The sequence below is a fragment of the Martes martes genome (assembly GCF_963455335.1).
Source record: "Martes martes genome assembly, chromosome: 6".
NCBI lineage: Eukaryota > Metazoa > Chordata > Mammalia > Carnivora > Mustelidae > Martes > Martes martes.
The window spans coordinates 81,815,228-81,840,536 of NC_137893.1; the positions used below are offsets into that span (position 1 = coordinate 81,815,228).

At 43.1% G+C, this 25,309-nt stretch overlaps 1 protein-coding gene across 1 annotated transcript in view; it reads right to left on the reverse strand.

Moving 5' to 3' along the window:
- Nucleotides 1-396: 396 nt before the first annotated feature.
- DCBLD1 (discoidin, CUB and LCCL domain containing 1) overlaps nt 397-25,309 on the reverse strand; it is a gene marked incomplete at its 5' end in the record, with an annotated part of 66,565 nt that continues 41,652 nt past the window's right edge. Inside the window, 11 exons of the mRNA XM_080805607.1 lie at nt 397-2,372; nt 5,268-5,387; nt 6,304-6,353; nt 6,669-6,750; nt 8,644-8,751; nt 8,840-8,987; nt 9,263-9,387; nt 9,961-10,170; nt 11,379-11,419; nt 16,505-16,638; nt 23,162-23,234. Of these exons, the coding sequence (XP_080661733.1) occupies nt 1,864-2,372; nt 5,268-5,387; nt 6,304-6,353; nt 6,669-6,750; nt 8,644-8,751; nt 8,840-8,987; nt 9,263-9,387; nt 9,961-10,170; nt 11,379-11,419; nt 16,505-16,638; nt 23,162-23,234 (1,600 nt within the window). The 3' untranslated portion in view covers nt 397-1,863. The remainder of the gene's footprint in view (nt 2,373-5,267; nt 5,388-6,303; nt 6,354-6,668; nt 6,751-8,643; nt 8,752-8,839; nt 8,988-9,262; nt 9,388-9,960; nt 10,171-11,378; nt 11,420-16,504; nt 16,639-23,161; nt 23,235-25,309) is intronic.

The following is a 25,309-nucleotide window of genomic DNA, read 5'->3' on the forward strand; positions in this document are numbered from 1 at the left end:
ATCCCTAACCAATTATCTAGTCAATCCATTCTACAGCTTCCCCATGGCGGAGCCTCCAAGCAAGGCAAACCTGCAGCCCTCCCTTCTTTTCCAACATGAAGCTTTCCATCCCTCTGCTGCCCTTGGGCTTCTCTGCCAAAATGCAAGCAATGGTGGCGGACTCCCGTGCTATAGTAACCTTGAGTAGACTTCACTTGCTTGGCGCGTCTTCATTTATTTCCAGACTAACTGGCTCAAGATCCCTCAGCTATCACGCGGCTGATCAGAGTCTGGGACCAAGACCTGCTTGACTCCAAACCCAGCTCTTTCCACTGTAACCACCTGCCCTTTTAGGAAGACTGAGCCTCAGACGCCTTCAACAGCTTGGCTAGCAGACACCAGTGAGAGGCAGGGGCACTGCGATTTGGCATAGTTTATTATTACAATTAGTATGCATATAAAACCATGTAAACTCCACAAAGTAAACAGTTTATACCCTAAAATAACCAAAAAGTCTGCTGTGAACTTCCAGCACCCTATTTTAAGATTTATAGTTTCACACAAAGTTATAGTTATACAAATAGAATCATAATACATTTTTTAGGTAAAGGATTTTTTTTTGGTCCACATTTTGTTAAACAAACACACATTTTCCTCTTTGGCAAAAGAGGTCAAATCCTGCACAGTGAACTCAATGCAAACAGATAAAAAGCACTGAACACGAGGTACAGCTGAGGTCTGGGCTAATCTGGAATCAGAGAGAACGCTGATTTTGTAAGAAACAAAATCAGTTCAGTTCCCCACCATCTCAGTAGAAAAGCTCAATATGGATTAGGCCGCCGTCCCTTTTGCAAGAACACACCTCAAATAACTTTGTTTCATAGTGACAATGTGTTATTTCTGAAGAAAGTCATGCAAAGTGTGGGCGTCTGACCTCAGCAATATTTTTAATCTGAGGTACAAAAGCATCTGTCACAGTAATTCGGCTGTCATCACTGCGCCACCTTCATTCAGTTTGTTGGGAGAGCAGTTTTGGTGGCTGCTGCATCTCCGCACTTGGCTTTGCAGACAGTTTGGAAAGGTGGATTTGCATGTGAAAGCCAGACCGCGTCTGCGGGCGGAGGTGAGGAGGAAGCGAAGTGGGATGAAGGCCCGTACCTCGGAGACCCAGGCCCGTCAGGCAGGGAAGCCGCCGGCGGCCCGCAGGAACCTATCCCAAGTGGCGTCCAAGGAACAGGCAGCTGCTGAGGTGGTTGTGTGCTATTGCGTTTTAATCTACAATCATAATTGCTAACAACCACCCTGGTGTGTTTCTCCTGCTTCAAGTAATTTCATTCCTTCCAAAAGAATGTTAGCAATGCGTTTAGTTCTGGTTATCAAAGGAAAGGAAATGAGCCACAATAACAAGAAGATTAAGTTTAAACAGACCTGCTGCGAACACACTATCAGATAAAATAGACTTCGGGCGAACATACTATTACACACGTTTCTGCAACAGCTTCATTCTCCCACTTAGCCTCTGTGCAGAAAAGCTGATCGAGCGAACTTAAGTTACTTTAATTCATGTTAAATACAACTCTGTACAGATTGCACATTTTATACGAAAGCAGCTCAGTGTCACAGAGAAATGAAAATGCCATCTGAAAATTGTCATTTTCCTAGCCCAACAAAACCCAACAGGCTCTTGCCCAAAGGGTCAGAACACAACCAGATGCACTAATTTGTAAACAGTAGGAGGTGGGCCCTAGGACTCCACCGCAGGATCCTATGAAATCTCAGGCACACCCGCGCGCGCACACACGCACACTTGACCCCCTCTCCCGTCTGCCAGGGCCGCACACAGCCCGCCGCTCGGTACCGCAGCAGGGTGCTGTCACAGTGTGCTCACAGGAGAGGGGTCATGGCCGTGGGGCTCTGGGGTCGGAGGCAGTCTCTGGGGGCCGCGTAGGCGGCGCTGGCGGCCGGCTTCGCCCGCGGCTCCTGGTAGTCCGGGTGGGCGCGCTCCGCCGCCGGGCCGCCGGCGGTGGGCTGATCGTAACCCGGGCGCTCGGCGGCGGGCGCGGGGCGCGGCGGCGTCTGGTAGGGCGCGCCGCCGGCCGAGGGCGAGAGCGCGTGCGCGTGCGCCTGCCCCGGGCCCGGCACGTGGTAGCCGCCCTGCGCGGAGAAGGTGTGCGCCCGCGCCGCGTGCCGCTCCACGATGGGCGTGGCGTACTCGGGCTCGGGGTGGGTCAAGGGCAGGGCGTACTCGTGGCGGCCGGCCGACAGGGGGCAGTCGTAGTGGCTGCCGGCCTCGGCGCCCGGCGCGGCCTCGTCTGCCTCGGTGTCCATGGGGCGGAAGGTGGAGCCCTTCCTGGTCACGGTCCCCGTGCCGATCAGGAGCGGCGGCTGGTAATCTGCAATCAGAAGCGCAGGAGACACACTGTGGGTGCGCCGCACGGACGCCCCGACGAGCCGGTCGTTTGCGGAGGAGGCGCCCTGCGGAACCAGCTCGGCTGAGTGCCTACCACATAGCAGGCAGGATGAGAAAGCCTGAGGTGTAAAAGGCGGAGGTGCCACACACACGGGCTTACACAACCGAACTCGTGCTTTAGGAAGGCTCAGCGGGTCGCGGGAACCTGGAAAAGGCGGAGAGGACGCTTCCCCACACCCGGGGGAGGGGAGGGAAATACCTCATGGAGCTCTCAAAATGGCTCTCGAGATGCCAGATTTTGGAGGTGGAGGCAATAAATAGTATGAGGAACGGGACCGGTGATTAAACAACCTATTAAAAACCATGGAAAGAGAGTTTGATGTGGTCAGAGTATGAGGGACATGGGGTACTTTAATGGAAAACCAAGACCAAAAGAATAGGTTGGGGACTAATGACAATGGCGATGATACCAATGAAGCTCCCATTTATTGAGTCCTTACTCTGTGCCAGGCACTATTCTAAGATACTAAGGTATCAATTAATGAAGTCTTCAAAAAAAATTACAATGAAGTAGTGACTATTACTCCATCTGACAAACGGAAAAAAGAAGCAGGCTGAGATGAAGTAACTTCTCCAAGATCACAAAGTTAAGCACCCAATGGAGCCAGAGGTCGAGCTCATGTCCCAAGTGCACACTGTTGACTGTTGACTCCCTCATAGAGAACACCGAGTGCCTTACTAGCAAGTTTGGTTTAGTTCCATAAAAGAAACCTACTGAGGATTCTAAAGAAGAGAAGACCGGCAGAGTTAAAGGTAGCCAGGAAGCTGACTAAAGAGGGAAAGATCAAAAAAATGAGAAAAAAGGAAAAAGTGTAAGTCACATGCAAGAGGTCTGGCAGCAGCCTTGGGAAAGCTATCCCTTGGAGACATGACTCAGGCAATATGTATTACCAACAATGTGGGGAGTGAGGAAAGAGGGGAGCCAAGGCCCCTTCCCAGATGTTAAGCCCAGACGCCTGAGGTAGACAGTCGGGAAGCCACTCAGAAGAGAATGTATGGAGCAGTCATGGGGAGAGCTAGGAATAACGGGTTCAATTTTGGACCCACTGAGGAACTGGTGACATCCGCAGGTAGTCCAGCAGGTGAGATTACTGACTTTTGGGGACAGGGGACAGGGAAGGAAGTCGGGGCTTAGCAGCTGAGCAGACAAAAATGCAAGGAAGGGCTCTCTATTGGGAGCTCTGCGGGGGTGGGGGGGGGGCGGCTGCTGAGGAGAGAGACTGTGGCTAAGTGGGGGGGGGGAAGAGTGAGACTGGGGGGCTCTCACAGTCAAGGTGCCCAAGAAGGACCACACAGTGGGGGAGGAGGACAGGCTGCACCAGAAGCTAAAGAACAATGAAAGGAAAAAGAGGACAGACAAGGGGGTCTTCCCTCTCTTGTTTTATCTACAAGGTAGTACTAGAATTGGTGGAGGCCAAGGGGTAAGAAATGAGATGGATTTTGGGTGGAGAGATGCTCTCTTTGCCCTGAAGCCGCTCAAGCAACCTTTCCACTGGTAGTCTTCTGACTGATACACACATGCACCACCTGGGAACTTCTGGGCCAGTGGGCCCGGGTATGGCCTGAAAGCCCACATTTCTAGCAGGCTTCCTGATGCTGCTGGCCCTCAGAATGCACTTTGGGGAGCAAGAAGCTAAGCAGTGCTCCTGGAGTGCAATTGGTGATGCCTATGTATCTGAGAACCAAGACAGGTCTGCAAAAAGAGTACACAAATTGAGAGCAAGTGTTTAGAAACTCATAGCAATTCGAGACTAACTTTACGTCCATTGATCTAAATAAAAGAATTAGGTCTTTTTATTTTGTATGTCTTTTTAAAAATGTTTTCTCCTAATTTATACAGTTGACCCCAAACAACAGGGGTTTAAACTATGTATGTGCACTTATAGGCGGATTTTTTTTTTAATACAGCATAGTACTAGAAATGTGTTTTCCTCTTTTTTATGATTTTCTTAATAACATTTTATTTTCTCTAACTTACTTTCTTCTAAGAATATAATATATAAGGGCACCTGGATGGCTCTGTCAGTTAAGCAGCTGCCTTTGGCTCGGGTCATGATCCCAGGGTCCTAGGGTTGAGTCCTGCATTGGGCTTCCTGCTCAGTGGGGAGTCTGCTTCTCCCTCTCCTTCTGCCCCTCTCCCTGCTTATGCTCTCTCTCTCTCTTTCAAATAAATAAATAAAATCTTAAAAAAAAGAATATATTATCTAATGCATAAAACATATGTTAACTGTTTATGTTATTTCTAAGGATGGATTCAACAGTAGGTTGTTCTTGTCTGCAATAAGCTATGGGTAGTTAAGTTGTGGGGGAGTCAGAAGTTATACATGGATTTTTGACTGTGCAGGGGGGCCAGCATCCCTAACCCCCTTGTTGTTCAAGGGCCAACTGTATTGTATTTTACAAAAGTATTAGTTCTCAATGGATTAGAAATAATTTTTTAAAAGGCAAAAGAAGAAAAAAAAGGGATCCTTCCCCCAGGACAGTTTGAGAAGCTTGACTTTCAGGGATGGCTTATCACGACACAGAGGCCATTCTAACACTGGACAGCTTCTTTCATCTCCCAGCTCATCTTCTACAAGTGCAGGAGTTGTGCTTAATTCATCTTTTCAGTCCCTCTTTCTTCACCAAAGACCTTAGCAACAGATTACTTCAGGGCTTCCAGATTTTCGTGGTACCTTGGGGCCACTGCTATAGGTCTGCTCTAGGCCCTGTCAGTGTACCGGCCTCGTCTGAATGGGCTTATTTTCCTCCTGGTCTCCCTTCTCCCAGAAGCAGCACTTCCCACCTCAGAACACCATCCCAGGGGGTTGCCGCTTACCTGCCATATCACTTGTGATGAGATCTAACTTTTGTGTCATTTCCTTTTCATTATCATAGCTGATGGTGAACTCAGTGGACTGATGTCTGCCAAAGGGATATTTGATCTGCTTCCAACAGTCTGGAATAAAGATAACACGAAACAAACTAATATCTCAGAAGCATAATGCACATTGTCCATGATGTGTTTCTCGATGAGTCGGGGTCAGGCCACCTCCTGCTGGCTGACCTTACGTGTAGAGAGTGGCCACGGCTCCTCAGATATATGTAGTAAAGACAGCATACTGCGGTCGTTACAACAGCGAACACCATTCCAACCACACTTTCCACCTGCCTTCACGATGTATTTGTGTACCCTTCGTGTCCCAGATTATCCCTATGTTACACATGGTGGCATGGCTTCCCATCATCTGCACAGATGCGACACTCGTGTCTCGGGAACCAACACTTCTGGCTCTTGAGACTCTGCAGAGGTGGTGTCCCAGAGGGCTCCTAAGATTCAGAGGTGTCCTGCCCTGCTGCTGTCTCTCTGGACTGTAGATGACTCATTGCATGGGCGGACTGTAGATGACTCATTGCATGGGCATACTGTAGTCCTAAGGATTCTCTACAACTGAACCTGAACCCTGCCTGGTTCTTCCTTTGCTTTCCCAGGATGGGAAATACCATGGAAGCCTGGAGATGTGGGCCCGACAACGTACTTTGTGAAAATGGGGCTTTTATAACTTCTCCTGGGTGACAGGCAATGGGGTGGCCTAAACTCCAGTACCCTCCCTCCAAAAAAAATGGATGTTGATAAATGATGGGATAATGCTGAACAAAAGTAAAAGTAACTGGCCATGAAAACTTCCAGTTGAAATAAAGAGATAGGATACAATATTCCATCCCTTTTAGGCTTGCTAACTTAAAGGCTATAGAGCTTATTTTTTTAACCACATTAAGTGTGGGCCACAGACCTAATCATGCTTTTAATCTGCAGATCCTGTCCCTTCTCTAAGACAAAATAAAACCGTAGATAGAGTTTTCTGCAAACCAACCTGTTTTCTGGGCCTTAGCTGATCCATATGGATTTCCTTTCTTCTTCTTCCTACAGAGACAGAAGAATCTTACTTGAAAAGATTCCTAAGTGGTAAGTGTTATTATAGAAGAATACGTGAATTCTTTAGAAAAGAATAATTTAGTAGAAGAATTCTTTTAGAATTTTAGAATTTTAGAAGAATAATTCTTTAGTAGAAGAATACTTTCTACCCCTACGCAACTTGTTTTTAAAACATGTATTAACATTTTATCTTGGCCAAAGTAAGGCTGCTTCTCTACACAGGAACATCAGAAAAGCAAACAGTTTGGTTTTGTGATTATTTGCATAATTAGAGAAGAAACTTAAAAATGCCAAGGCACATACTTTCTAAAGGCTGCAAAGATTCCTATTCCAAGCAGTAGGGCAAGGAGCACCGGCAGAATTGTAACAGCTGTGATGTTTATTCCTAGGAAGAGGGAAAGCCGCCATATTATAACAGAAATGAGCTGCAGCCCAAGTTCACAATCTAAAACTCAACATTGATTTGAAAGGTCTTCAACGGTTTAATACGGGGAAAATGAGTATGTGCTAGGCATTTCCTGATATCAGAAAGCAAACAGAGAGGATACAAAATTCTGGCTCAAGTTTAGGAAAATAATTTTTTTCCCCCCAAACGGCAATTTTTGGTGGTCTTCAGGGATTAAGATTTACTCTGAACTTGTTGGGACGACATTAGGCTTCACAATCAGAATTGAGGGGTTAGGTTTCACGCCGGCCCACCCCGCTGGTCGGGAGGTAATCAGCTTAAGAAACCAGTTCCCCCAGATGGTGGGAGGCTTTGCACGTGTGCACTAACAGGAGCTGGGGGAAAGGGGAGAAGAGACCTGGGCTTCCCGTCACCAGGGCTCTGGAGCAGTGGGCTAAGAGGAAATGCAGCCCGATGACCTCAGAGAGCACTTCCACTCTGCTCACGGAACACCATGTCTTCCTACTTTAAAAAAAGAAGTCACTTTAACAGCTACTAAAGCAGGCCCCAACCTTGTACACACTATGCAAACTAAAGGAAGAATATTTGTTCTTCACCCTTTATCTGTGATCCTTGAGAAGGGATCATCAACGAAGGGATGATCAGGAGTGGAAATGTGTTGTTCATGAAATGGGGGGGGGGTGGAGGTGGAGGAGGGATATAAGGACCTTCAAAAGGAACGAAAGTCGTAAATAACTGGGGTATTATTTACCAGAGTGGAAATTTGGGAAAAATCTAAGAACTTAAACTTCCAACAATAGGGGAATGGTTAACTAAGTGATGGTATGTCCATAGGAAAAAATACTATAAATGTGTTTTTTTAACTAATTAATAACACAGATGCTCATGATACAATGTTAAGCGAAAAAAATCTACGCTACAGGACAAAATATGTGGTATGCTACCATTTTTTCTCAAAGTTATAGATAAATATGGTTGAGTGGATACAGTGGAATTCGGTGATTATATGTGGATGCTAATCTATGGCTTATTTTTACTCTCATATTTAGATCTCTGATCTTTCTGAATTTTATAAAATTATACAAATCATTTTATATTCTGAAAAAAATAAGTGTACTTTTAATGTTTACTACTTGAATAGGTTATATGTTTACATATTCAAACTTCAAAAAGTTTACGAAAGTCTCCCTCCTACTTCTGTTCCTCCTCTACAGGAAGCCAGATTATGTTTCTTGACATTCTTCCAGAGATATTGGAATGATTATCTATATATATTCATTCTTTATTCCCTTTTTAAAAAAAATTATTTATTTGAGAGAGAGACAGAGTGAGCACAAGCAGGTAGAGGGTCAGAGGAAGAGGGAGAAACAGACTCACTGTGGAGCAGGTGGCCCAATATGGGGCTCGATCCCAGGACCCTGAGATCATGACCTGAGCCGAAGGCAGACACTTAACAGACGGAGCCACCCAGGCACCCCTCTTCATTTCCTTTTCTGCACACTTGGTAGAGTGCTACATGGGTTGTCCTGTCCTTTGCATATTTCCTTAAGTTTGTCTCTACCCCAGAGCTTCCCCTATTACTAAACATATTTATTTTTCATGGCAGCAGAGTATTCCATCGTATGGAGGTGATATGATTTTTCCATAAAATCTTTACTCGGTGTTTGAAGGGCAAATACTACTTTTTCTACTTACAGTACTGCACGGAAGAGTTGTGGTTATACATCACTTTACACATACCCAGCTACCTGTGGAACCTCTGACTCCAGACATTCATACGACAGAGAAAAAAGTTTTTGTTGAAGCTACTGTAATCATCAGATAGAGTCCGGTTATCCTCCTGAGGAAACCACAAAACAGTTAGTGCTCTACCTGTGGGCACTTCTGGAGAGGGGATGGACTTTGTGGTCATCTCATCTTCTCTTTCAGTGGCACTGACAGTGTTTGGATTTGCTTTGTGCAACACCAACGAATCATTACCTGAGGCAGAGGAGATGTTGGAAGAATCCCATGAGTAACAACCATCTCTGAGAGGGCACAAGTAGAGCCAAGTAACTTGCTGACTTGCCTTGTGTGATCTGGCAGCCAAAGAGTTCCACTTTCAAGGCTATCCTCTGGTGCCATGTCTGGGGGACAACCCGCACGTATCTAGCCACGATGGGAGGGATGAAATTATTCCTCACTGGATCCCGAAAATTAGAGTTTCCCTGAAACACCTGTAGAATCAAATAACTTTGACCTGAAGAGGCTGGTAGTTAGCTCCTCTGTCTTTCCCACCCGACTCCCAGCTGGTCGTAGGACACCAAAGCCAGGAACCCAGGTCTGCTGTAGTTCTGCAGACACGCTTGGTAGTGAAGCTACAAGGCTTTGCCGACAAAGGCTGAGTTACCTAACTAAGGCGGTGCTGCAGGTCTGTTTTCTGCAAACACACTGATAAAACATTTGGCGACCTGCTCTTCCACTCAGTTCTTTCCTCCAAAGTTTCTCTTACCTTTTCTTTATTACTCGCAATTCCTTTATAGGTCCTCCACTTGGAGTTGTTGTTTTTGAACTTCATCACGAAACTCTTAACGTAAAAGTTGAAATTTGACTGTGTGGATCCTGTGGTCATAATTCCTTGTACGAAAATATTACTGATAGGTTAGATTTTACAATATATATAGCATGTAGTACAATTCAGGTTTCTTTTCTCTTTCTTTCTTTTTTTTTTTTCTTGTTTCCTCCTTGAAATCTTAAATCATTTTACAGACCAATTATTCTTATTTGCATTTTGAAACCTGACCACAGCTGAGTGTTTCCACACTGACAACATGCCATAAAAAGGTTTCATCTAGGGGCGCCTGGGTGGCTCAGTCCGTTAAGCATCTGCCTTTGGCTCAGGTCATGACCCCTGGATCCTGGGATCAAGCCCTGCATTAGGGAGCTTGCTTCTCCCTCTCCCTCTGCTGCTCCCCCTGCTTGTGCTCTCTCTCTCTGTCAAATGAATAAATAAAATCTTTAAAAAAAAAGTTTAATCTAATCCATATATCCACACTTACAATCAGCACACAGGCTCTTCCCATCAAGACAATGTGAAGGCCTGTTACTTTTAGAAAAGACACAGAATACTTTGAGGTAACTAAAGAGGTACCTATGTAGCTCAGAAATATAATTTCAACTGCCTGTCATTTTGCATTTGTGAAACTGTACCTGTTATTTTCTTTTTCTCTCCCAAATCGGTCTCCAGCCACTCGCGCTGTTTGCCGTTCTTGCCGCTGTCCCTTGAAGCCCATGACAGGTCTTGGCCCTGAACTTGGGCATGGCCAGGAGACCAGTGAATCTCTTCTCCCATCTCACTGACCCACTGCCAAGAAGCTCTGATCTGTGTTTCAGGTTCCAAACTCAATGATCTGCTGCAACCTAAAAAAAAAAAAAAAAAAAGCCAAGAAAGTATTTCAGATATAAACACAAAATGAAAGCAAAGAAAAAAAAGTACTCCAACTCATCTAGAATCATTCAGTTGATTTATTTCCATTCTGGTATCAAACCAAATGTTTAATTACTAGTTTTTTTAATAACCTATACTTTTCATCTGACTCATTTGTACCATGGTCCCTTCCACTTGCTGCTTTTCTTTTTAATGGGCCTCACTGAAGTCACATCCCCTATAAATGACATCTCTTTGTTCCCACTATAGATTTTCTTTTGGAGATCTCTAAATTCACCCTCATTTCAGCAAAGTATAGTGTGTCTTAAAGGTTTAAAATACTGAAGTTTCTTCTCATTTGATTAGAGGGGACTTTATTGTCTGAGTCCTTGAAGAGAAGGGACATCTGGGTGCTCTGAAGATCAGTAAATTGTACTCAACGTTGTCCTTAGGACCTTACTTTTATCATGTCCAAGACAATGCAGAGGTTAGCGAATAAAGGCTACACTCCTCTCCTGGACAAATTAGTCATATTCATATTGTTCTCCTGGAAACATTTTACTTTATGTTGAGAGAATATTTCCACAGAATGAATTTTGTGACGGAGGGGCTAAAAAGCCTTTATTTCGCACATTCATGTTCAATCACTTTATTCAAGATAAACATAAATCAAACTGTAATATTTAAAAACTTTTCCTGGGTGTCTGGGTGGCTCAGTGGGTTAAAGCCTCTGCCTTTGGCTCAGGTCATGATCCCAGGGTCCTGGGATCGAGCCCCGCATCGGGCTCTCTGCTCAGCGGGGAGCCTGCTTCCCCCTCTCTCTCTGCCTGCCTCTCTGCCTGCTTGTGATCTCCGTCTGTCAAATAAATAAATAAAATCTTTTTAAAAAACAAATAAATAAAAGCTTTTCCTGTTAAAATCTAACAGAAAGGCATTTATCTTAACAAATGGCATTTTGAATTTTCACTTTTTTGGCATAAAGTTTGACAGAGCTTAGATTATAAAGAAAAATATTTTCCACTTCATGCTAATTGAGTTACTGTCTTGGTATTTTTAAGTTACAGCATACTTGGTGCTATGTGACCTGTGAGGAAAAAATAAAATAAAATCCTTTAAACTATATCATCGGAGGGGTCTGGGAGGATACGCTACCACTGAAGACTTTAAAATATCAAATTCTTAAGAGAAACAGGATCCTTACCATTGGAGGTAAAGAGAAATCGCTTGTCAGACAGGGAACCACTGCAACAATAAACACAAACAGGAGGAGATGAGTTGCTCACCTGGATCGCAATGACGGACACAGCACCACAGCCCAGGCACCACAGAACCTTCCCGCACCTCATGGGATCCTCGCCGCACCCTGGCAAGGCTCTCAGCTTCTTCGTCACTGGCCTTCTAGAGAGAAACTCAGCACCACTGAAGGGAAGCAATGTTCCTCAAGCCACCCACGTGGCAAGTGGCCAGGACTGAGAGTTACTGCTGTAGGGTCAACATCTTGCGTGGTTTCCATCATTGCCATATTGTTTGGGGAAGGGAAGTGCACACATACAGTCTCGGGAACAACCTTAAGACCCAGTTAATTAATCCCTGGCAATGGAGGCAGAAAGAATGACAGCCCAGAATGCTCCCGTTTGCTTCAGTAGTCGCCTTGACGCACCCCAGCCGCAGTCTATCGTCAAGGACCACGGAGAGAAATGAAGAAGACCGGCCACTTTTTGAAGAATGACCATGTCATTTGTAGGCTGCCTTCTCCACAAACTTTGCTCCTTCCCCGAGGGGTCCTGCCCCAGCAGTGCCACTCTGGGGCAGCCTCAGCTCCGTCTCCCTCCAGTCACACTGCTCCCTACTATGGCAAGCGATACACAGCCGTGAGCCATCCCGATACTGGATGACAGGTGTGGCAGGAGAAAACTCACAGCATCTCACCTGGCCTAAGCTGGGCCTCGCCGCTGTGGGACAGTCCTACGGCGGAGCTGGCGTTAATCCCTGGACCTGTGGACTCTGAGATTTCTACAGCGTGTGGTACTCTCACAGGCAAACATCCTATCAGCCTTGTTCTGCCACTGTTTCCTTCCGTGGGGAAGAGATTCCTAAGGCCCAAGACCATATTTACCTTTTTGTAAATCCCTTACCAACTCAACAGTGTAAAAATACGTAGAAAATCTGGAGTTCTCAAGATGAATCTTGCATGCATAGTACTCACTATATTGATACTAGAGAAAGCCCAAGAGGTAGATGTCACTGCTGTGCTCAATTACTTTACAATCTGAGAGTACTCCTTGTTCTTTAAATGTTTAACTCTGAATTATATCCGGCAACCATGGACAGAAAGAGTCCTGAAACGTTGAAATCCTTGGAGAACCGAGAAAGCGTCTGGACAAGAGTCTAAGAACCTTCCCATCCAAAGCTCTTGTGGCTGTTGTCGTTTCAAAGTACCAGGCAATCTAACTCCCTGGAATGGACGTTTTCGTCCATCTTCCTTGTCCACTCTCCAGTGGAAACTCCACAGCCCTGCCATTCCGAATAAGGTTATTTTATAACCTCCGCAAAGACTACAGTGCAGCCACCCATCACTTCTCCCAGGGAAAGGCGGACCCATGGCGGGGCCCGGCACTTGCCTCAATTCACAATTGCACCAAAGCCGGGGAGAAGATCCAGCTCTCCTAACTTTTAAAGAAAGGTACACCTTGTTCACATTTGAAGTTTCATTAATTTATTTAGAGTCTCTATGTGACTGCTTTTTCCATTTTTTCTCATGTTCCCGCACTAAGTATTACACTTAAACTTTTGCCCAAATAAAGCCACCTGATATCGGGGTAACTCGGAGGGCCTCAACTCACTCCCGCTGCCACAAGACACTAAAATATTTATTTGGCTGTTGTTAAAAAGAGAAGTTAGGGAAAGAAGGATAGCTGTGGAGTTAGCCCTGGGAAGACACCGCCAAGGAAGGCTCGGAACAGCTCTCTGCCTGGCTCTTCTCTGTGATCAGCTGGAATACGTTTTTTCCATTGCCCTCTAGTAAGCTAAATACAACCCCTCAGAGAATTCTATCGGTAAATGAGCCTCCTCTTTTAGAAATGAAGGGGTTGTGAGGCGGTCACATATCAGGGTGAATGAATTCAATCTGATTACTGCAGTTGCCAGCCTTCCCCGAGGGCTCTCCAGAAGATACCAGGAGGAGGCTGATGTAAACCAAAAGAAAGGCCTTCCCTGCTGGTGGTGTGAGCCTTCACCCTCGGGCTGAGGTCAGGCTCTCTTCCTGATTCCATTCTGGTCTCCTCAAATCAAGGAAGTGACCCGACCCGGATGAATCCCAGAAGAACCCTAGATATTTACTTTAGGGACTCCTTCTTCCTCAGCGGCAGCACTTCCTTCTGTGTTTTTTCCTGAACACCAAACAATCATGTGTGGGAACAGAAGTTCAATGACCGCAGGCGCACTGCTTCCCCGGCAGCGAACCAGCACAGATCAAAACAGCTGCCCCCCAAAAACCTGGGAGTTGGGATGAGTGCAAGAGATGTGTTCACATGTCATTTACTCTTCTCTGCTCAGGACAAAGAGCCAGAGCAAAATCAGAGCTAGAAGGAAGAAGGGACCTTGAAATAATTCTGGACTTTCTCTTCTCACCAAAACAAAAATCCAACAATTTGTTCAAAAAAACCACATGCAGTGTGAAGTAAAACTCTTCCTCAGTCATTCAAGATGGACACTTCTGGACTCTTCTCTTTGCATCAACATTTAATTTCCAATTACATAAAGTGACTTCATCTGTATCAAGCCCAGAAGTAATTAAGAACACGTCGACTTCTCTTTGACGATTTAAATAATTGCTTTTTTAAAAATAAAATAAAATCCTAGTAGTACAAGCTCAACTTTTTATGATCCAATTTTTCTACGAAAGAAGCATTGAAATGCATACAAACATAGGCAAGAGATTTCAAAAAAACAGATTTAAAACCAGAGCAATTCTTTGCTCCTATCCGGAGATGTGGTTCCCAATAAATCCAGGCCACAGCACGGCATCTTCCTGAAATAGTGCCCTGGTGTCAATATATCAGACATAAAAAAATGTAAACAGAAACAGATCCTCAAAAGTCAAGATGAAGCTGACACAGCTTAGTGTGTATAAGTCATCACTTTTATTATAAATCGGAATATAATATTTATGTTCCAAAAACCTTGAGGCAAATACATAAGTGAAAAAATATATGTACTTACATATGTGACACATATGTATATAATACATACATGCATATATTTCTTTATATATAGTACATACGCATACATGCATACATGTGCATACATGTGTGCATACATAAAATTAAATATAATACACACATATATACATTTTATTTATTTGAGTAAGGATTTTACTTTCTAAAGGTACGCTGTTACTAAGCTTTTAGATCTTAAATTTGGGACTGATTTGTCTTTGAATGTTCACACAATAGGAAAAGAACACTTTGGGGCCTCTCAAAGCTAAAAGTCTTATTCAGGGGGAAAGGAGAGGGGAGTCCTATCCATAGTAAGCAAGGAACACAAAGACAGAGCGGTGAGCCTGCCCATCAGAGGGCAGACGACATGCACTCAGTCCTTAGTGGATGGCTGCCTTCTATAGATTATATACAGCATCACTTGCGTGGCTTGTGAAAGACATGGACTGGAAAACCCTGTCCAGTTACCCCACCCGCAGCCCCGACTCAGGAATGCCCATGGGAGCTCTGCCTTTTCCCTCAGCCACCTGCCAGCCAGGGCCCTGGACGCACGCATGGCGCGCTCACTGCCACAACTCCTCTGTGTCCCTCTCTGGGCTTTGACTCTGCTCTCGCATCCCCATATGCCTGGTTCCTGCCTCCCACCAAACCCAAGACTTGCCTCTTTCATGAAGGTGACCTAACCAATTTCTCCCCCAACTTCAGCCATGACTTCCAAATCCCTTCTCCTGTGAACTTAAGACAACACATCAATCCAGAAATGGGTGTTGGTCCCTAAGTTCACTTACGAGTTCATCAACTGGTTCTTTGGAACTCAAGATACATTTTCCCAAAAAACAGTACTATAACTCAGAGTCAGAATCCCCATTTGAGCTACAATATTGCTAAACTAAGCTGTAATATATTTAAATAAAAAGCAGAAGGGGAAGGAAAAAAAAAAACCCTACTGTATAACTTTCTCAAAATGACATCAGAGTCACTGTATTTATGCTAACCAGGGAAGCTATCAACCCCCTTATGTAATTTCTTTTCACCAGTTGAGATGGTCCACACCCACTGGGAGAACAGAGCAGAGAAACATGATTGTGTTCTTTCTGCACACAAGCAGGGACCACAGCAAAATGGCGGGGTGGGGGGTTAGAGCAGGGATGGTTGGTGATCTGCACATGGTCTAGGGAATGGTAGAGGATACAGGCCCTGACCTCCTTTTTCTTACTTCTGGATCCTGAAATGCCTGTAGTCTCTCTTGTGCCGTATTTTTGGGACCAAGACTATGTGACAACCTGTCCAAAAAACACGGGGTCATGGTAGCAGGAAGACATTTCTGGGGCCGATAGGGAGGGAGTGAGAGATAAACACAGTGGCTTGTGGATCACCGTTCTCTCACAAGGCATCCACCCAAGGACAGCCTCCCTCTGGCCCATTCCAAGCTGCCTGTTTCTATGGGTAGACAACCTCGACCACAAGGCAGGCTCGTATTTAGTTCTAACAGCTCTTGTTTTCTACTCCAGAAGCTGAGGAAACCTAAAAGCATTAAAAGCTCAGGTTGAAATGTTTGAAACAATTGAACAATCGACATACTTTTTTCTCATGAAGCTGAAAGAGCAGAGGATACCAGCAAGCAGAGGTGTATGTTAACAAAAGCCCTCTTTTTTTCTCACTTCCCAACTATTACTCATCACTAGGAGCTTGTCTCTAGGGGATCTTCTGGGGAGCTTGGCAGTTCTATGGAGGCTTATTTTAGTTCCCTGTCTCCTTCAGTACCTTTGGCAATATTGCAGATAATCAGTAATTTATTAAAACTGGAAAAATGAAAACGGATTGCCTTTATTTTCTCCTCCCAAAGAATCTGAAAGTAGAAACACTCCTTTGCCCCAGACCTTCAGAGATGTGCCATTTCAACTCACTTGTCTGCATAACCAGTGAGCGTCTTTACTGCTGCGCTGATCTTCCACAAAGACACCGTCAATACTGCTTGAAGCACTCACACACATTCTTTGTAGCTGATGAACCCTTGGTATCATAAGCCCACTGTCCCTTCCAAATTGTGAGCTGATAAGTTATGCCTTTGGGATTACCTTCTACTCAGAACAAAAGACAATGTACTTACTCTTTTGAGAGCACACCATTGGCCAGGATTCCTTCATATCGACTTAGCCCTTTGCGCTGAAGCACACTGATCTGACCGCCCAACTCGTCTGCAATGATTCCTGCATGGATGGCGGCTTTGCACAATAACGAGGTCTGAAATACAGCAACGTCATCACTCACGGCTACTCAAGAACACATTTAAAATATGTGGGAGGTTTTCATCTTCTTATAACATGTGGTCAGGATCCTTATTTGACCCACGACATTGCTACATTATAATTCATTTAAATAAAAAGTAGAAGAGGAGGGGAAAAAATTATTGTATAGCCAGTCTCAAAATGACTTCAGAGTTCCCACATTTACACCAACTTGGGCACCCATCCACTAGAGAGGGAAGTAGGTAATTTACAGTCGTGGTGGCCCCCCAGGGAATAACGCCTCCCAACCGTCACGCCCCCGTGTAGGTACTCCAATTGATGGCATGGACCTTTTAACTTGCTTGGTTCTGCTGCAGATGACACAGCCCAACCAACTCCCACACATGTCATCGTGGCCACCTTTGACCCTCTGGCCCCACCTGATGCGCCACATGACCGCAGGAGCTCTTGTAGACAAGGGGAGATTAAGAACTGACCAGTCCAAATTGCTGACCCACAAACTCATCAGCAAATAAAATGGCTGCCTTTTTTTTTTTTTAAAGATTTATTTATTTATTTATTTATTTGACAGAGAGAGGGGGAAAGAGTAGCAGAGGGAGAGGGAGAAGCAGCTCCCCGTCAAGCAGGGAGCCCGATGCTGGGCTCCTTCCCAGGACCCTGGTATCATGACCTGAGCCAAGGGGAGGCATCCAACCAACTGAAACATCTAGGTACCCCCATGGCTGCAATTTTAAGCCATGAAATTTTGGGGTGGCTGGTTAAGCAGGAACAGATAACTCATCAGTTTCTTACATTTGCTTTCCCAGATACACCAAGGATTATTTGAGAATGTGAACCTTCCATACCACAGCTTCCTTTTATAATTAATTCAGAGATTGAACAAGGCACCAAAAGACAAAACAGTGATGTCAACCACAGAATATTAAATGGAACAAAAAACTTCACAAAGGTCTTAGAGCTATGAGGATGAGCAACCTAGAGCCCACGGCTTCCATCTCATTTCCTGAGTCTCTTCTGGAAGGGTCAACCAGCTGGCATCTGCTCAGTCCTCCAACACTGCTGCCTGGAGTGACCAAGCAAGCGGGAGCACCTGACGGGCTGGTTAGCAGGTGGTCCTGGGACTGGGACTGGCCCACTGGCAGTGGGGTTGGGGTAGGACTGAAACTCGTTCATGGGGTGCCCAGGCCCCGAGGTCCCTGTGGGCACAGACCTGTGTGGGGAGGTGATAAGGCAGTCAGCCCAGGACTGAGGAGCTGAGGAACAGCATTTTCTAAAAACTTTAGCAATGCCTCACTTCTCCATGATGGCTAATGCCAAACTGAGAAAAGCAGCTCATGAAATTGTGTCTCAGTAAGAGGACTTGGGAGTTTCTCATTGTGTTAATGACAACACTGTTGCCTTAATTTGCCATAGAACAATTCTCTTGGATTAAGGTTATAGTATCTGGGGCACCAAGGAGACCAACCATATTTTGTAATAACGTGGTTGCAATGAAATTGAAAACTTCTGGGATCTTTGATTGAGAGAGCATATATTTCCCAAATTAGATTAAATCTGGGAAAATGAGTCAGGTTTGCAATAATGACTATCACAGCCAAAAGAGGGGAAGAGTTCCTGACAGAAAAGAAATATGAAAATGCTAAAAGACAGATGCAGATACTATCCTCCTTGATTTCGGAGAAAAAAAGAATAGGAAGATGCAAAAAAGATAATGATCTTTAAACTAAATAGGCAGCTTGTGGGTGTTTTTTGTTTTTTTCTGGAATGTTCTTTTCTTAAATAGGTTTGTTATCATTGTTTTAAATTCTTGGGGTACAAAATGCAGCTGCCAATTGTAATGGAAAAGCTCTGAATTTAAATTTGGTAATTTAGCTCATCATCCTGGCTTTGCCTCTAACTCTACCAAGTGTGACTAAGTCATGTCACTACTCTGGACCTGGCTTCCCAATTCCTCTGTACAATAAAAAGGCTGGACTGCATGATGTCTGGTATCTTTTCTAGTGGGTGTCATCTTGTGATTCTAATGGGCCCCCTATGTACCTACTATAGGGTCCACACACACCTGCCCAGCTCTCTCAGCCCCAAAATGAAAAACAAATTGGTCCAGTGGTCTACTGGGCAGATAATCCCATTGTCCCTGGGATCATCTATCTTCCTTGGAATTTGTTCTGGGGATGGGATGGTCTTTATCCCAGGAGCCCTGCCTAGTGGGTAGCTCTCACTGGACTTGGCATGTCCAAGGCCTCTTTGGTTACAAAAGGCCAGGTTCACAGGTCAATAAGCAATAGGACCTAATACAAGCATCACAGGCCAACATACACTCCCATTCTCCACAGTGACCACTATTGAGGGACCCCAATGATATGTATATACCCTTTATATGGAATTTATTCAATTGCAGTTCATGTTTTCCATAATATCAAATGTGGGCCATAGGATATAACTCCAAGAGACTCACCATCAGATCTGGCTTTTACAGTATTATGATAAAATTATTAGCCCTTTCCAGGATTGTTTCCTTAAAAAAAAAAAAATCCCTCTCTTAGCCAACCAACTTAAATAAAATTGATGTTTGCTTAAATTGTAGATTTTTGTTATTAATCTTAAAAATTTACTTTCACTGTACTTGACTCTTAAAAATTCCCTTTTGAAGAGCAGCAGAATTTATACTTTGATTTTCTAGCTATTTTCGAGGTCCAAGCCTTGCTGATATGTAAATATAGGAAAGCCACATCACTGGGCTGTGTTAATTAGTGAACTGCATTGGGCTCAAATGAAATAATTTAAATGTAATTCTGTAGGAAAAGAAATGCAACAGACACTGAGAAGAACACCTGCCTGGCTTGTGAAATTGCAGGTTGATGGTATGAACGACTTCTGAAGTTCACTAAGCCATAAAAGATGGCCAAATAGATCAGCATGAAGTAAGACGGCATCAACTTTCAAAAAAGTTATCAAATCATCCCCAAACTGGAGCATTTTCTTATCTTCCTTTAGGAAAAGTCAACTTACACTAAAAAGTATTAACACAGTATTAAAATAAAGTTTAATGTAAGACTAAATAATTTAGCTTGCATTTAATAAAACATGAATAAAGCACACATCTTAAAATGATGGTAAAATGTTAAATTATAGGACACCTAGATGGCTCTGTCGTTTAAGCATCTGCCTTCGGCTCAGGTCATGATCCTAGGGTCCTGAGATCGAGTTCTGCATTGGGCTCCTTGCTCAGCAGGGAGTCTGCTTCTCCCTCTGCCTGCTGCTCCCCCTGCTTGCGCTTTCTCTCTTTTTCTCTCTGACAGATAAATAAATAAAATCTTTTAAAAAAAAAGTTAAATTATAAAAACGTAATTCCACATTCTATCATATGAATTGTTCCTATGTTGCTACAATCTTTGTAATTACCACATTGGCAACATTTTCTTTACAAAAGTAACATACATTTACCATAGAAATGTTGGAAAATATTAAAAAAAAAAAGTCACTCATACTGCCATCACCTGGAGACAGTCATGCGCTATTATAAGGTATTTCCTCTGGCTTTCTGTGGGTGTACAACAGGCCTGGCTTCTCCTCTTCTCCTCCTAAGCCAGGACCACACTGTGCACTGTCTTCTTTTATTTTAAAGTACTTCTTGAATATTTGGGGTGAATGGAGAATTTACTAAAACAACTTATTAAGGGATGTCTTCCACTTAAAACCAGATGGTACAGTCAGCAGGCTTGGGAGAAGGTGCCAAGAGAGAAACTGTCCTGGGGGCTTGTTATTTCTGGTCTCCAGGTGAAGGTCTCAAAGAGAAGCCCATCCTACGTAATAGGCATGGGAAGCACATACTAATATAGAAATCAGGGAGGCAGAGTCACATAACCTCAAGAATTCAAAAAGACCGTTAAAGTTCTCTACTGATATTCCTGACAGTTACTTTCTCCGCCTCACAGCACCTTCCCAGACATATACGGGCCATATCGGACAAATGGTTTAACACCCACACTTGACACTTCAAGGGACTAGAGCTCACCATTTCTCAAGACATCTCATCCCACCTTACACTGCTCGGTTCTTCCTCATATGCGACTGAATCTGGCTTCTCTATAACTCTCATCCTCTGATCCTAGTCCTATCTTTTGGAACAACATAGAATGAACTAATCCCTTTTCTGTCATTGTTCTTGAAGACAATATATTTCTTTTCTGAGACGGAGCACCTGTTTCGTTAACAGCTTCTCTAGTAACTTGTTTTACAGATTCTGTCATCCTGACCTACAGAATATGCTTTGGTTTTGCAAAGATGATTCCAGGAAGGACATGCCACCACTGAACACATTTCCGAAGATGAAGGCACCATGGAGGACAGACTCTAAGATACCCTCCAGGATCCCCGCCTCCTGGCATTCTCCCACCGTGAAATCCCTCTCCGTGAAATCCCTCTCCGTGTCGGTGGGACCTGCTGCCTTCTTCTACTAATAGCACATAGCAAAGGTGATGGGATGCCACTCCCAGGATCAAATTACATAAGGTTGTAACCTGTCTTACTAGAAGGCTCCCTTGTTAGGAGAGTCTCCCTGGCTGGCTTTGAAGAAGCAAGAAGGGACATCAGGAAGGCCCAAATGGCAAGGAGCTGAGGAAAGCCTCCAGCCAAAATCCAGGGAGAAACCGGGGTCTTCCATTCAACAATCCATTAGTAACTGAGTGTTGCCCACAGCACGTGAGCTGAGAGGCAAAGCAGAGCCTCAGATGAAATGCAGCCCTAGCTGACAACTTGGATGCACCCTTGTGAGATCCTGAAGCAGAGAACTCAGCTAAGCTGTGCCCAAACTCCTGACCCACAGAACACGAACGATAACACATGGGTTGTTTTAATTGAAGTCTGGAGTCATACTGTCATGTAGCAACAGGTAACTCATACAGCCACAATATCAACATATACGAAAAGGCACCAATAAGGCTTCTTGGAAAAGATTAGTTTTCAAAATACAAATTTTCCCTCCAGGTAAAGTCATTCCGAAAGCAAATGATATGAAAAACCAACTAGACTCGAATAGGAAACCTGTTTGCTAGCACCTACAGATCATGTACTCAGGTCTACCATGCAGGAGGCCGTTTATTTACCTGCTGTACTAAAACACAGAGCTCTGTCAAGAGCAAGCGAGATAAACAACTAAAGCAAGAATATTGCACATAATTTTGAAGTTTCTTGTGTGGATGCAAAAATAACAAAGAGACTTTCTGTTGCTGAGGAGAAAACTATACTTCAACTGTTTATTTCCCTTAATTTCCTGAAGTCATTTAGAAATAGCCTGTGCCAAGTATATCTCAAATTAAGGTATGAGAAATCATTTTAAGATTCAAACAATTTATAGGCCAAATGCATATCCTATGTCAATCTTGCAAATAAAGACAATACATGAAAAAGAAAACAAAGAGCAAAATAGCAAAGTACGCTACTTCCAGAATCAGGATCTATTAAAAGCAAAAATTAAAGCCAGGTCTGTTTCCCGCCTACTGGAGATGAAATTATCCATCTTCTGGAATATGTATGTTTTCTTCAATGCATGAAGACACATGTCAAAAACTCTTAGATAAGTTCCATCACTACACAGATTTTCACATTTCTAATAACTCCAGCTAATTCTCTTGTGCTAGAAACTCGACTAGTTAAGTAGCAATGTTAACATTCAAAAATTGGATACCGAATTTCCAGGATTAAGATCCGTAAATAGTAAGAAATGAAGGACTGTGAATCTGGAGACAGGATATATACTTTAGACAAATGACTTCTTAAGAATGTATGTTTCTCTGGGAACAACATATACAACTGGAGAGTCTTGTTCTGCAGAAGAAACTAGGGATGCGAGGAAGGAAGGACTAGTACAGAAGTGCAGGGCTGCTGGCTTTCCTGGTCCCAGACGTGATATTGTTACTCTGTGATGTGAACGGTCATGTCCTTGGCTATTACAAGAACCAATGGAAGCGTTAAAATAAAGAAATAAATTACAAAAAAAATTACCAGATGACCTCTTATAAAAAAAATAGATGGAATCACACTCATAGGTTTTTTTTTTTTTTTAAATTTTATTTATTTATTTGACAGAGAGAGAGAGAGAGATCACAAGTAGGAAGAGAGGCAGGCAGAGAGAGAGAGGAGGAAGCAGGCTCCCCACTAGCAGAGAGCCCGATGCGGGGCTCGATCCCAGGACCCTGGGACCATGACCTGAGCCGAAGGCAGAGGCTTTAACCCGCTGAGCCACCCAGGTGCCCCACACTCATAGGTTTTGAAAAGGGTTTTATTTACCATTTCACTTACACCATGCTTAAGTGCAAATGCTAAAAATAGGAATGCATGCATTAATAAATCTTGGTTTTTATACTTATTTCATTTATTCTCAGAAAAAAGAGAATTGTTCATTTACCTACAGAGTTTTAGATCTTATTTGACATGACTTTATCATGAATTTAGGCAGAGCAACAAACACTTTTTTAAATTTCCTTCCTGCCCTAAAATTACCCTCAATTACTTACATCTCTGTATCCATCCACCAGATTCCCAGAAATATCTCCTGCAATGTCTCGACAACCAGCTGGGCAGAATTTGCTGGAAAAAGGAAATAAAGAATTGATATTTTATTAAATTACACTAAACTAAAAAGTATAAATTATACTTAAATGTATTTTCTCTCCTCCATAGAACATGCAGAAGGGAATATGTTGTTTTATTTATTATTTTTAAAGATTCATTCATTTGAGAGAGAGAGAATCCTCAAGCAGACTCCCCACTGGGCACAGAGCCTGACATGGGCTTGATTCCAGGACCGTGAGATCATGACCTGAGCCAAAATCAAGAGTCAGCCCCTTAACTGAGCCACCCAGGCACCCCAGGCATATTTTGTTTTAATAAAAAATCAGAAATCTGACTTGTGAAAACACAGATTAATCTAAAATGTAAACCTGAAGGCAAGTTTTACACAATAATTATTTGCTTTATATAAGGATTCATTATTAACTCTATTAAACAATGAGCTTCCCTAATGCATCTTAATTGATTCAAAGGTGTCTAAGATATATTTTTTATTTTTATTTATTTACTTTTTTCTTATTTATTTATTTATTTACTTTTTAAAAGTTCATTTATTTATTTATTTTTAAAGTAATCTCCACACCCAATGTGGGGCTTGAACTCATGACCTGGAGATCCAGAGTTGCTTGCCCTTTGGACTGAGCAGGCAAGCGCCCCTCCAAGATATAATTCTTAAAAAGGAATTTCTAAACACTATACATAGCATGATCTTGTTTTATAAAAATATATGCTTAAAATATATAAAATAACAACTTGTGTTTTTCATGAATATAAAGAAGACAAGGAAGATTATCTCTGGATTCTCTCCAAGAAGACTATTTTGAGAAACTTTCACTTTCTGTGCCATTTGACTCTGTAATATCTTGATTCAGTCTAATTCGGTTCAGAAAAAAGGCAGAACTAATAAAATATTCTAGCTAGCCCAATATATTCAAATTTTACCATTTCTACATGTAATGAACGTAAAGTTTTTCAACAAGGTATTTCCAGCCTTTTCATTTTGTATTAAGTCTTCAAAATCTGTAGTTTATTTTATACCCATAACATATCTGAATTTGGACTAGTCACAGTTTAAGTCTTTTATAGCCACACATGGCTAGTGATGGTCTACATTAGTTATAAATTACTTGTATAATCAGAATAAAAGGTATACATATATTTTTCAGGTTTACTGTGATATAATTGACAAATTGTAAGATATTTTAAATGTATATCATGACGATTTGGTATATGTTACCCAACTAGTAAATTAATATATCCATCACCTCACATATATTAACATATAAATGCATATATTTAAATATATACACACACACATATATAACATATATATTTTTGGCAAGAACATTTAAGTTCTACTCTCAGCAAATTTCAGGTATAGAAATCAGTGTTATCTGCTACAGTCATGGTACACATTAGATTTTCAGACCTTATTCACTTGATGGCTGCATATATTAATATCTCTGTATCAGGTACATGACCAGTCATTTCAAGGCCAATGCATAAAGACTATATAGACTCAATTAAGTTAAATTTTGCTGTCAAATGAACTTAGGTTTGCACTGATCAGGTATTGCCATCAAATGAGTTACAAAAACCTCTGGACTTATTTTTTTTTTAAGATTTATTTATTTACTTGAGAGAGCGAGAGAACATGAGTGGGAGGGGCAGAGGAGAAGGAGACTCTCAAGCAGACTTCACACTGAGCACAGAACCTGGGCAGAGCTTGATCTCACCACCCGGCAATGATGACCTGAGCAAAAACCCAAGAGCTGGGTGCTTAACCGACTGCGCCATCCAGGCGCCCCAAAACCTTTGACTTTTAAAGCTTTCTACATTTCACAATCACAGATGAGGGAATGTGGACCTGTACTAGTCACACACCTCATCTTACCTAAACATTACAAAACGGCTGGGCTGTAGCCTATATGGTCTGGCATCATAAGCCCGCAGACCTGAGCATATTCTTTTCTGTAGGACAGGAAAGGACCACTGATGTCCAGAGGCCATATTGCCATTGGGACTCTATAGGTATGGCTGGAAAGATCTCAGACAAGGCTGGCATTTGTCCATGATGAATGAACGGCAAGTTT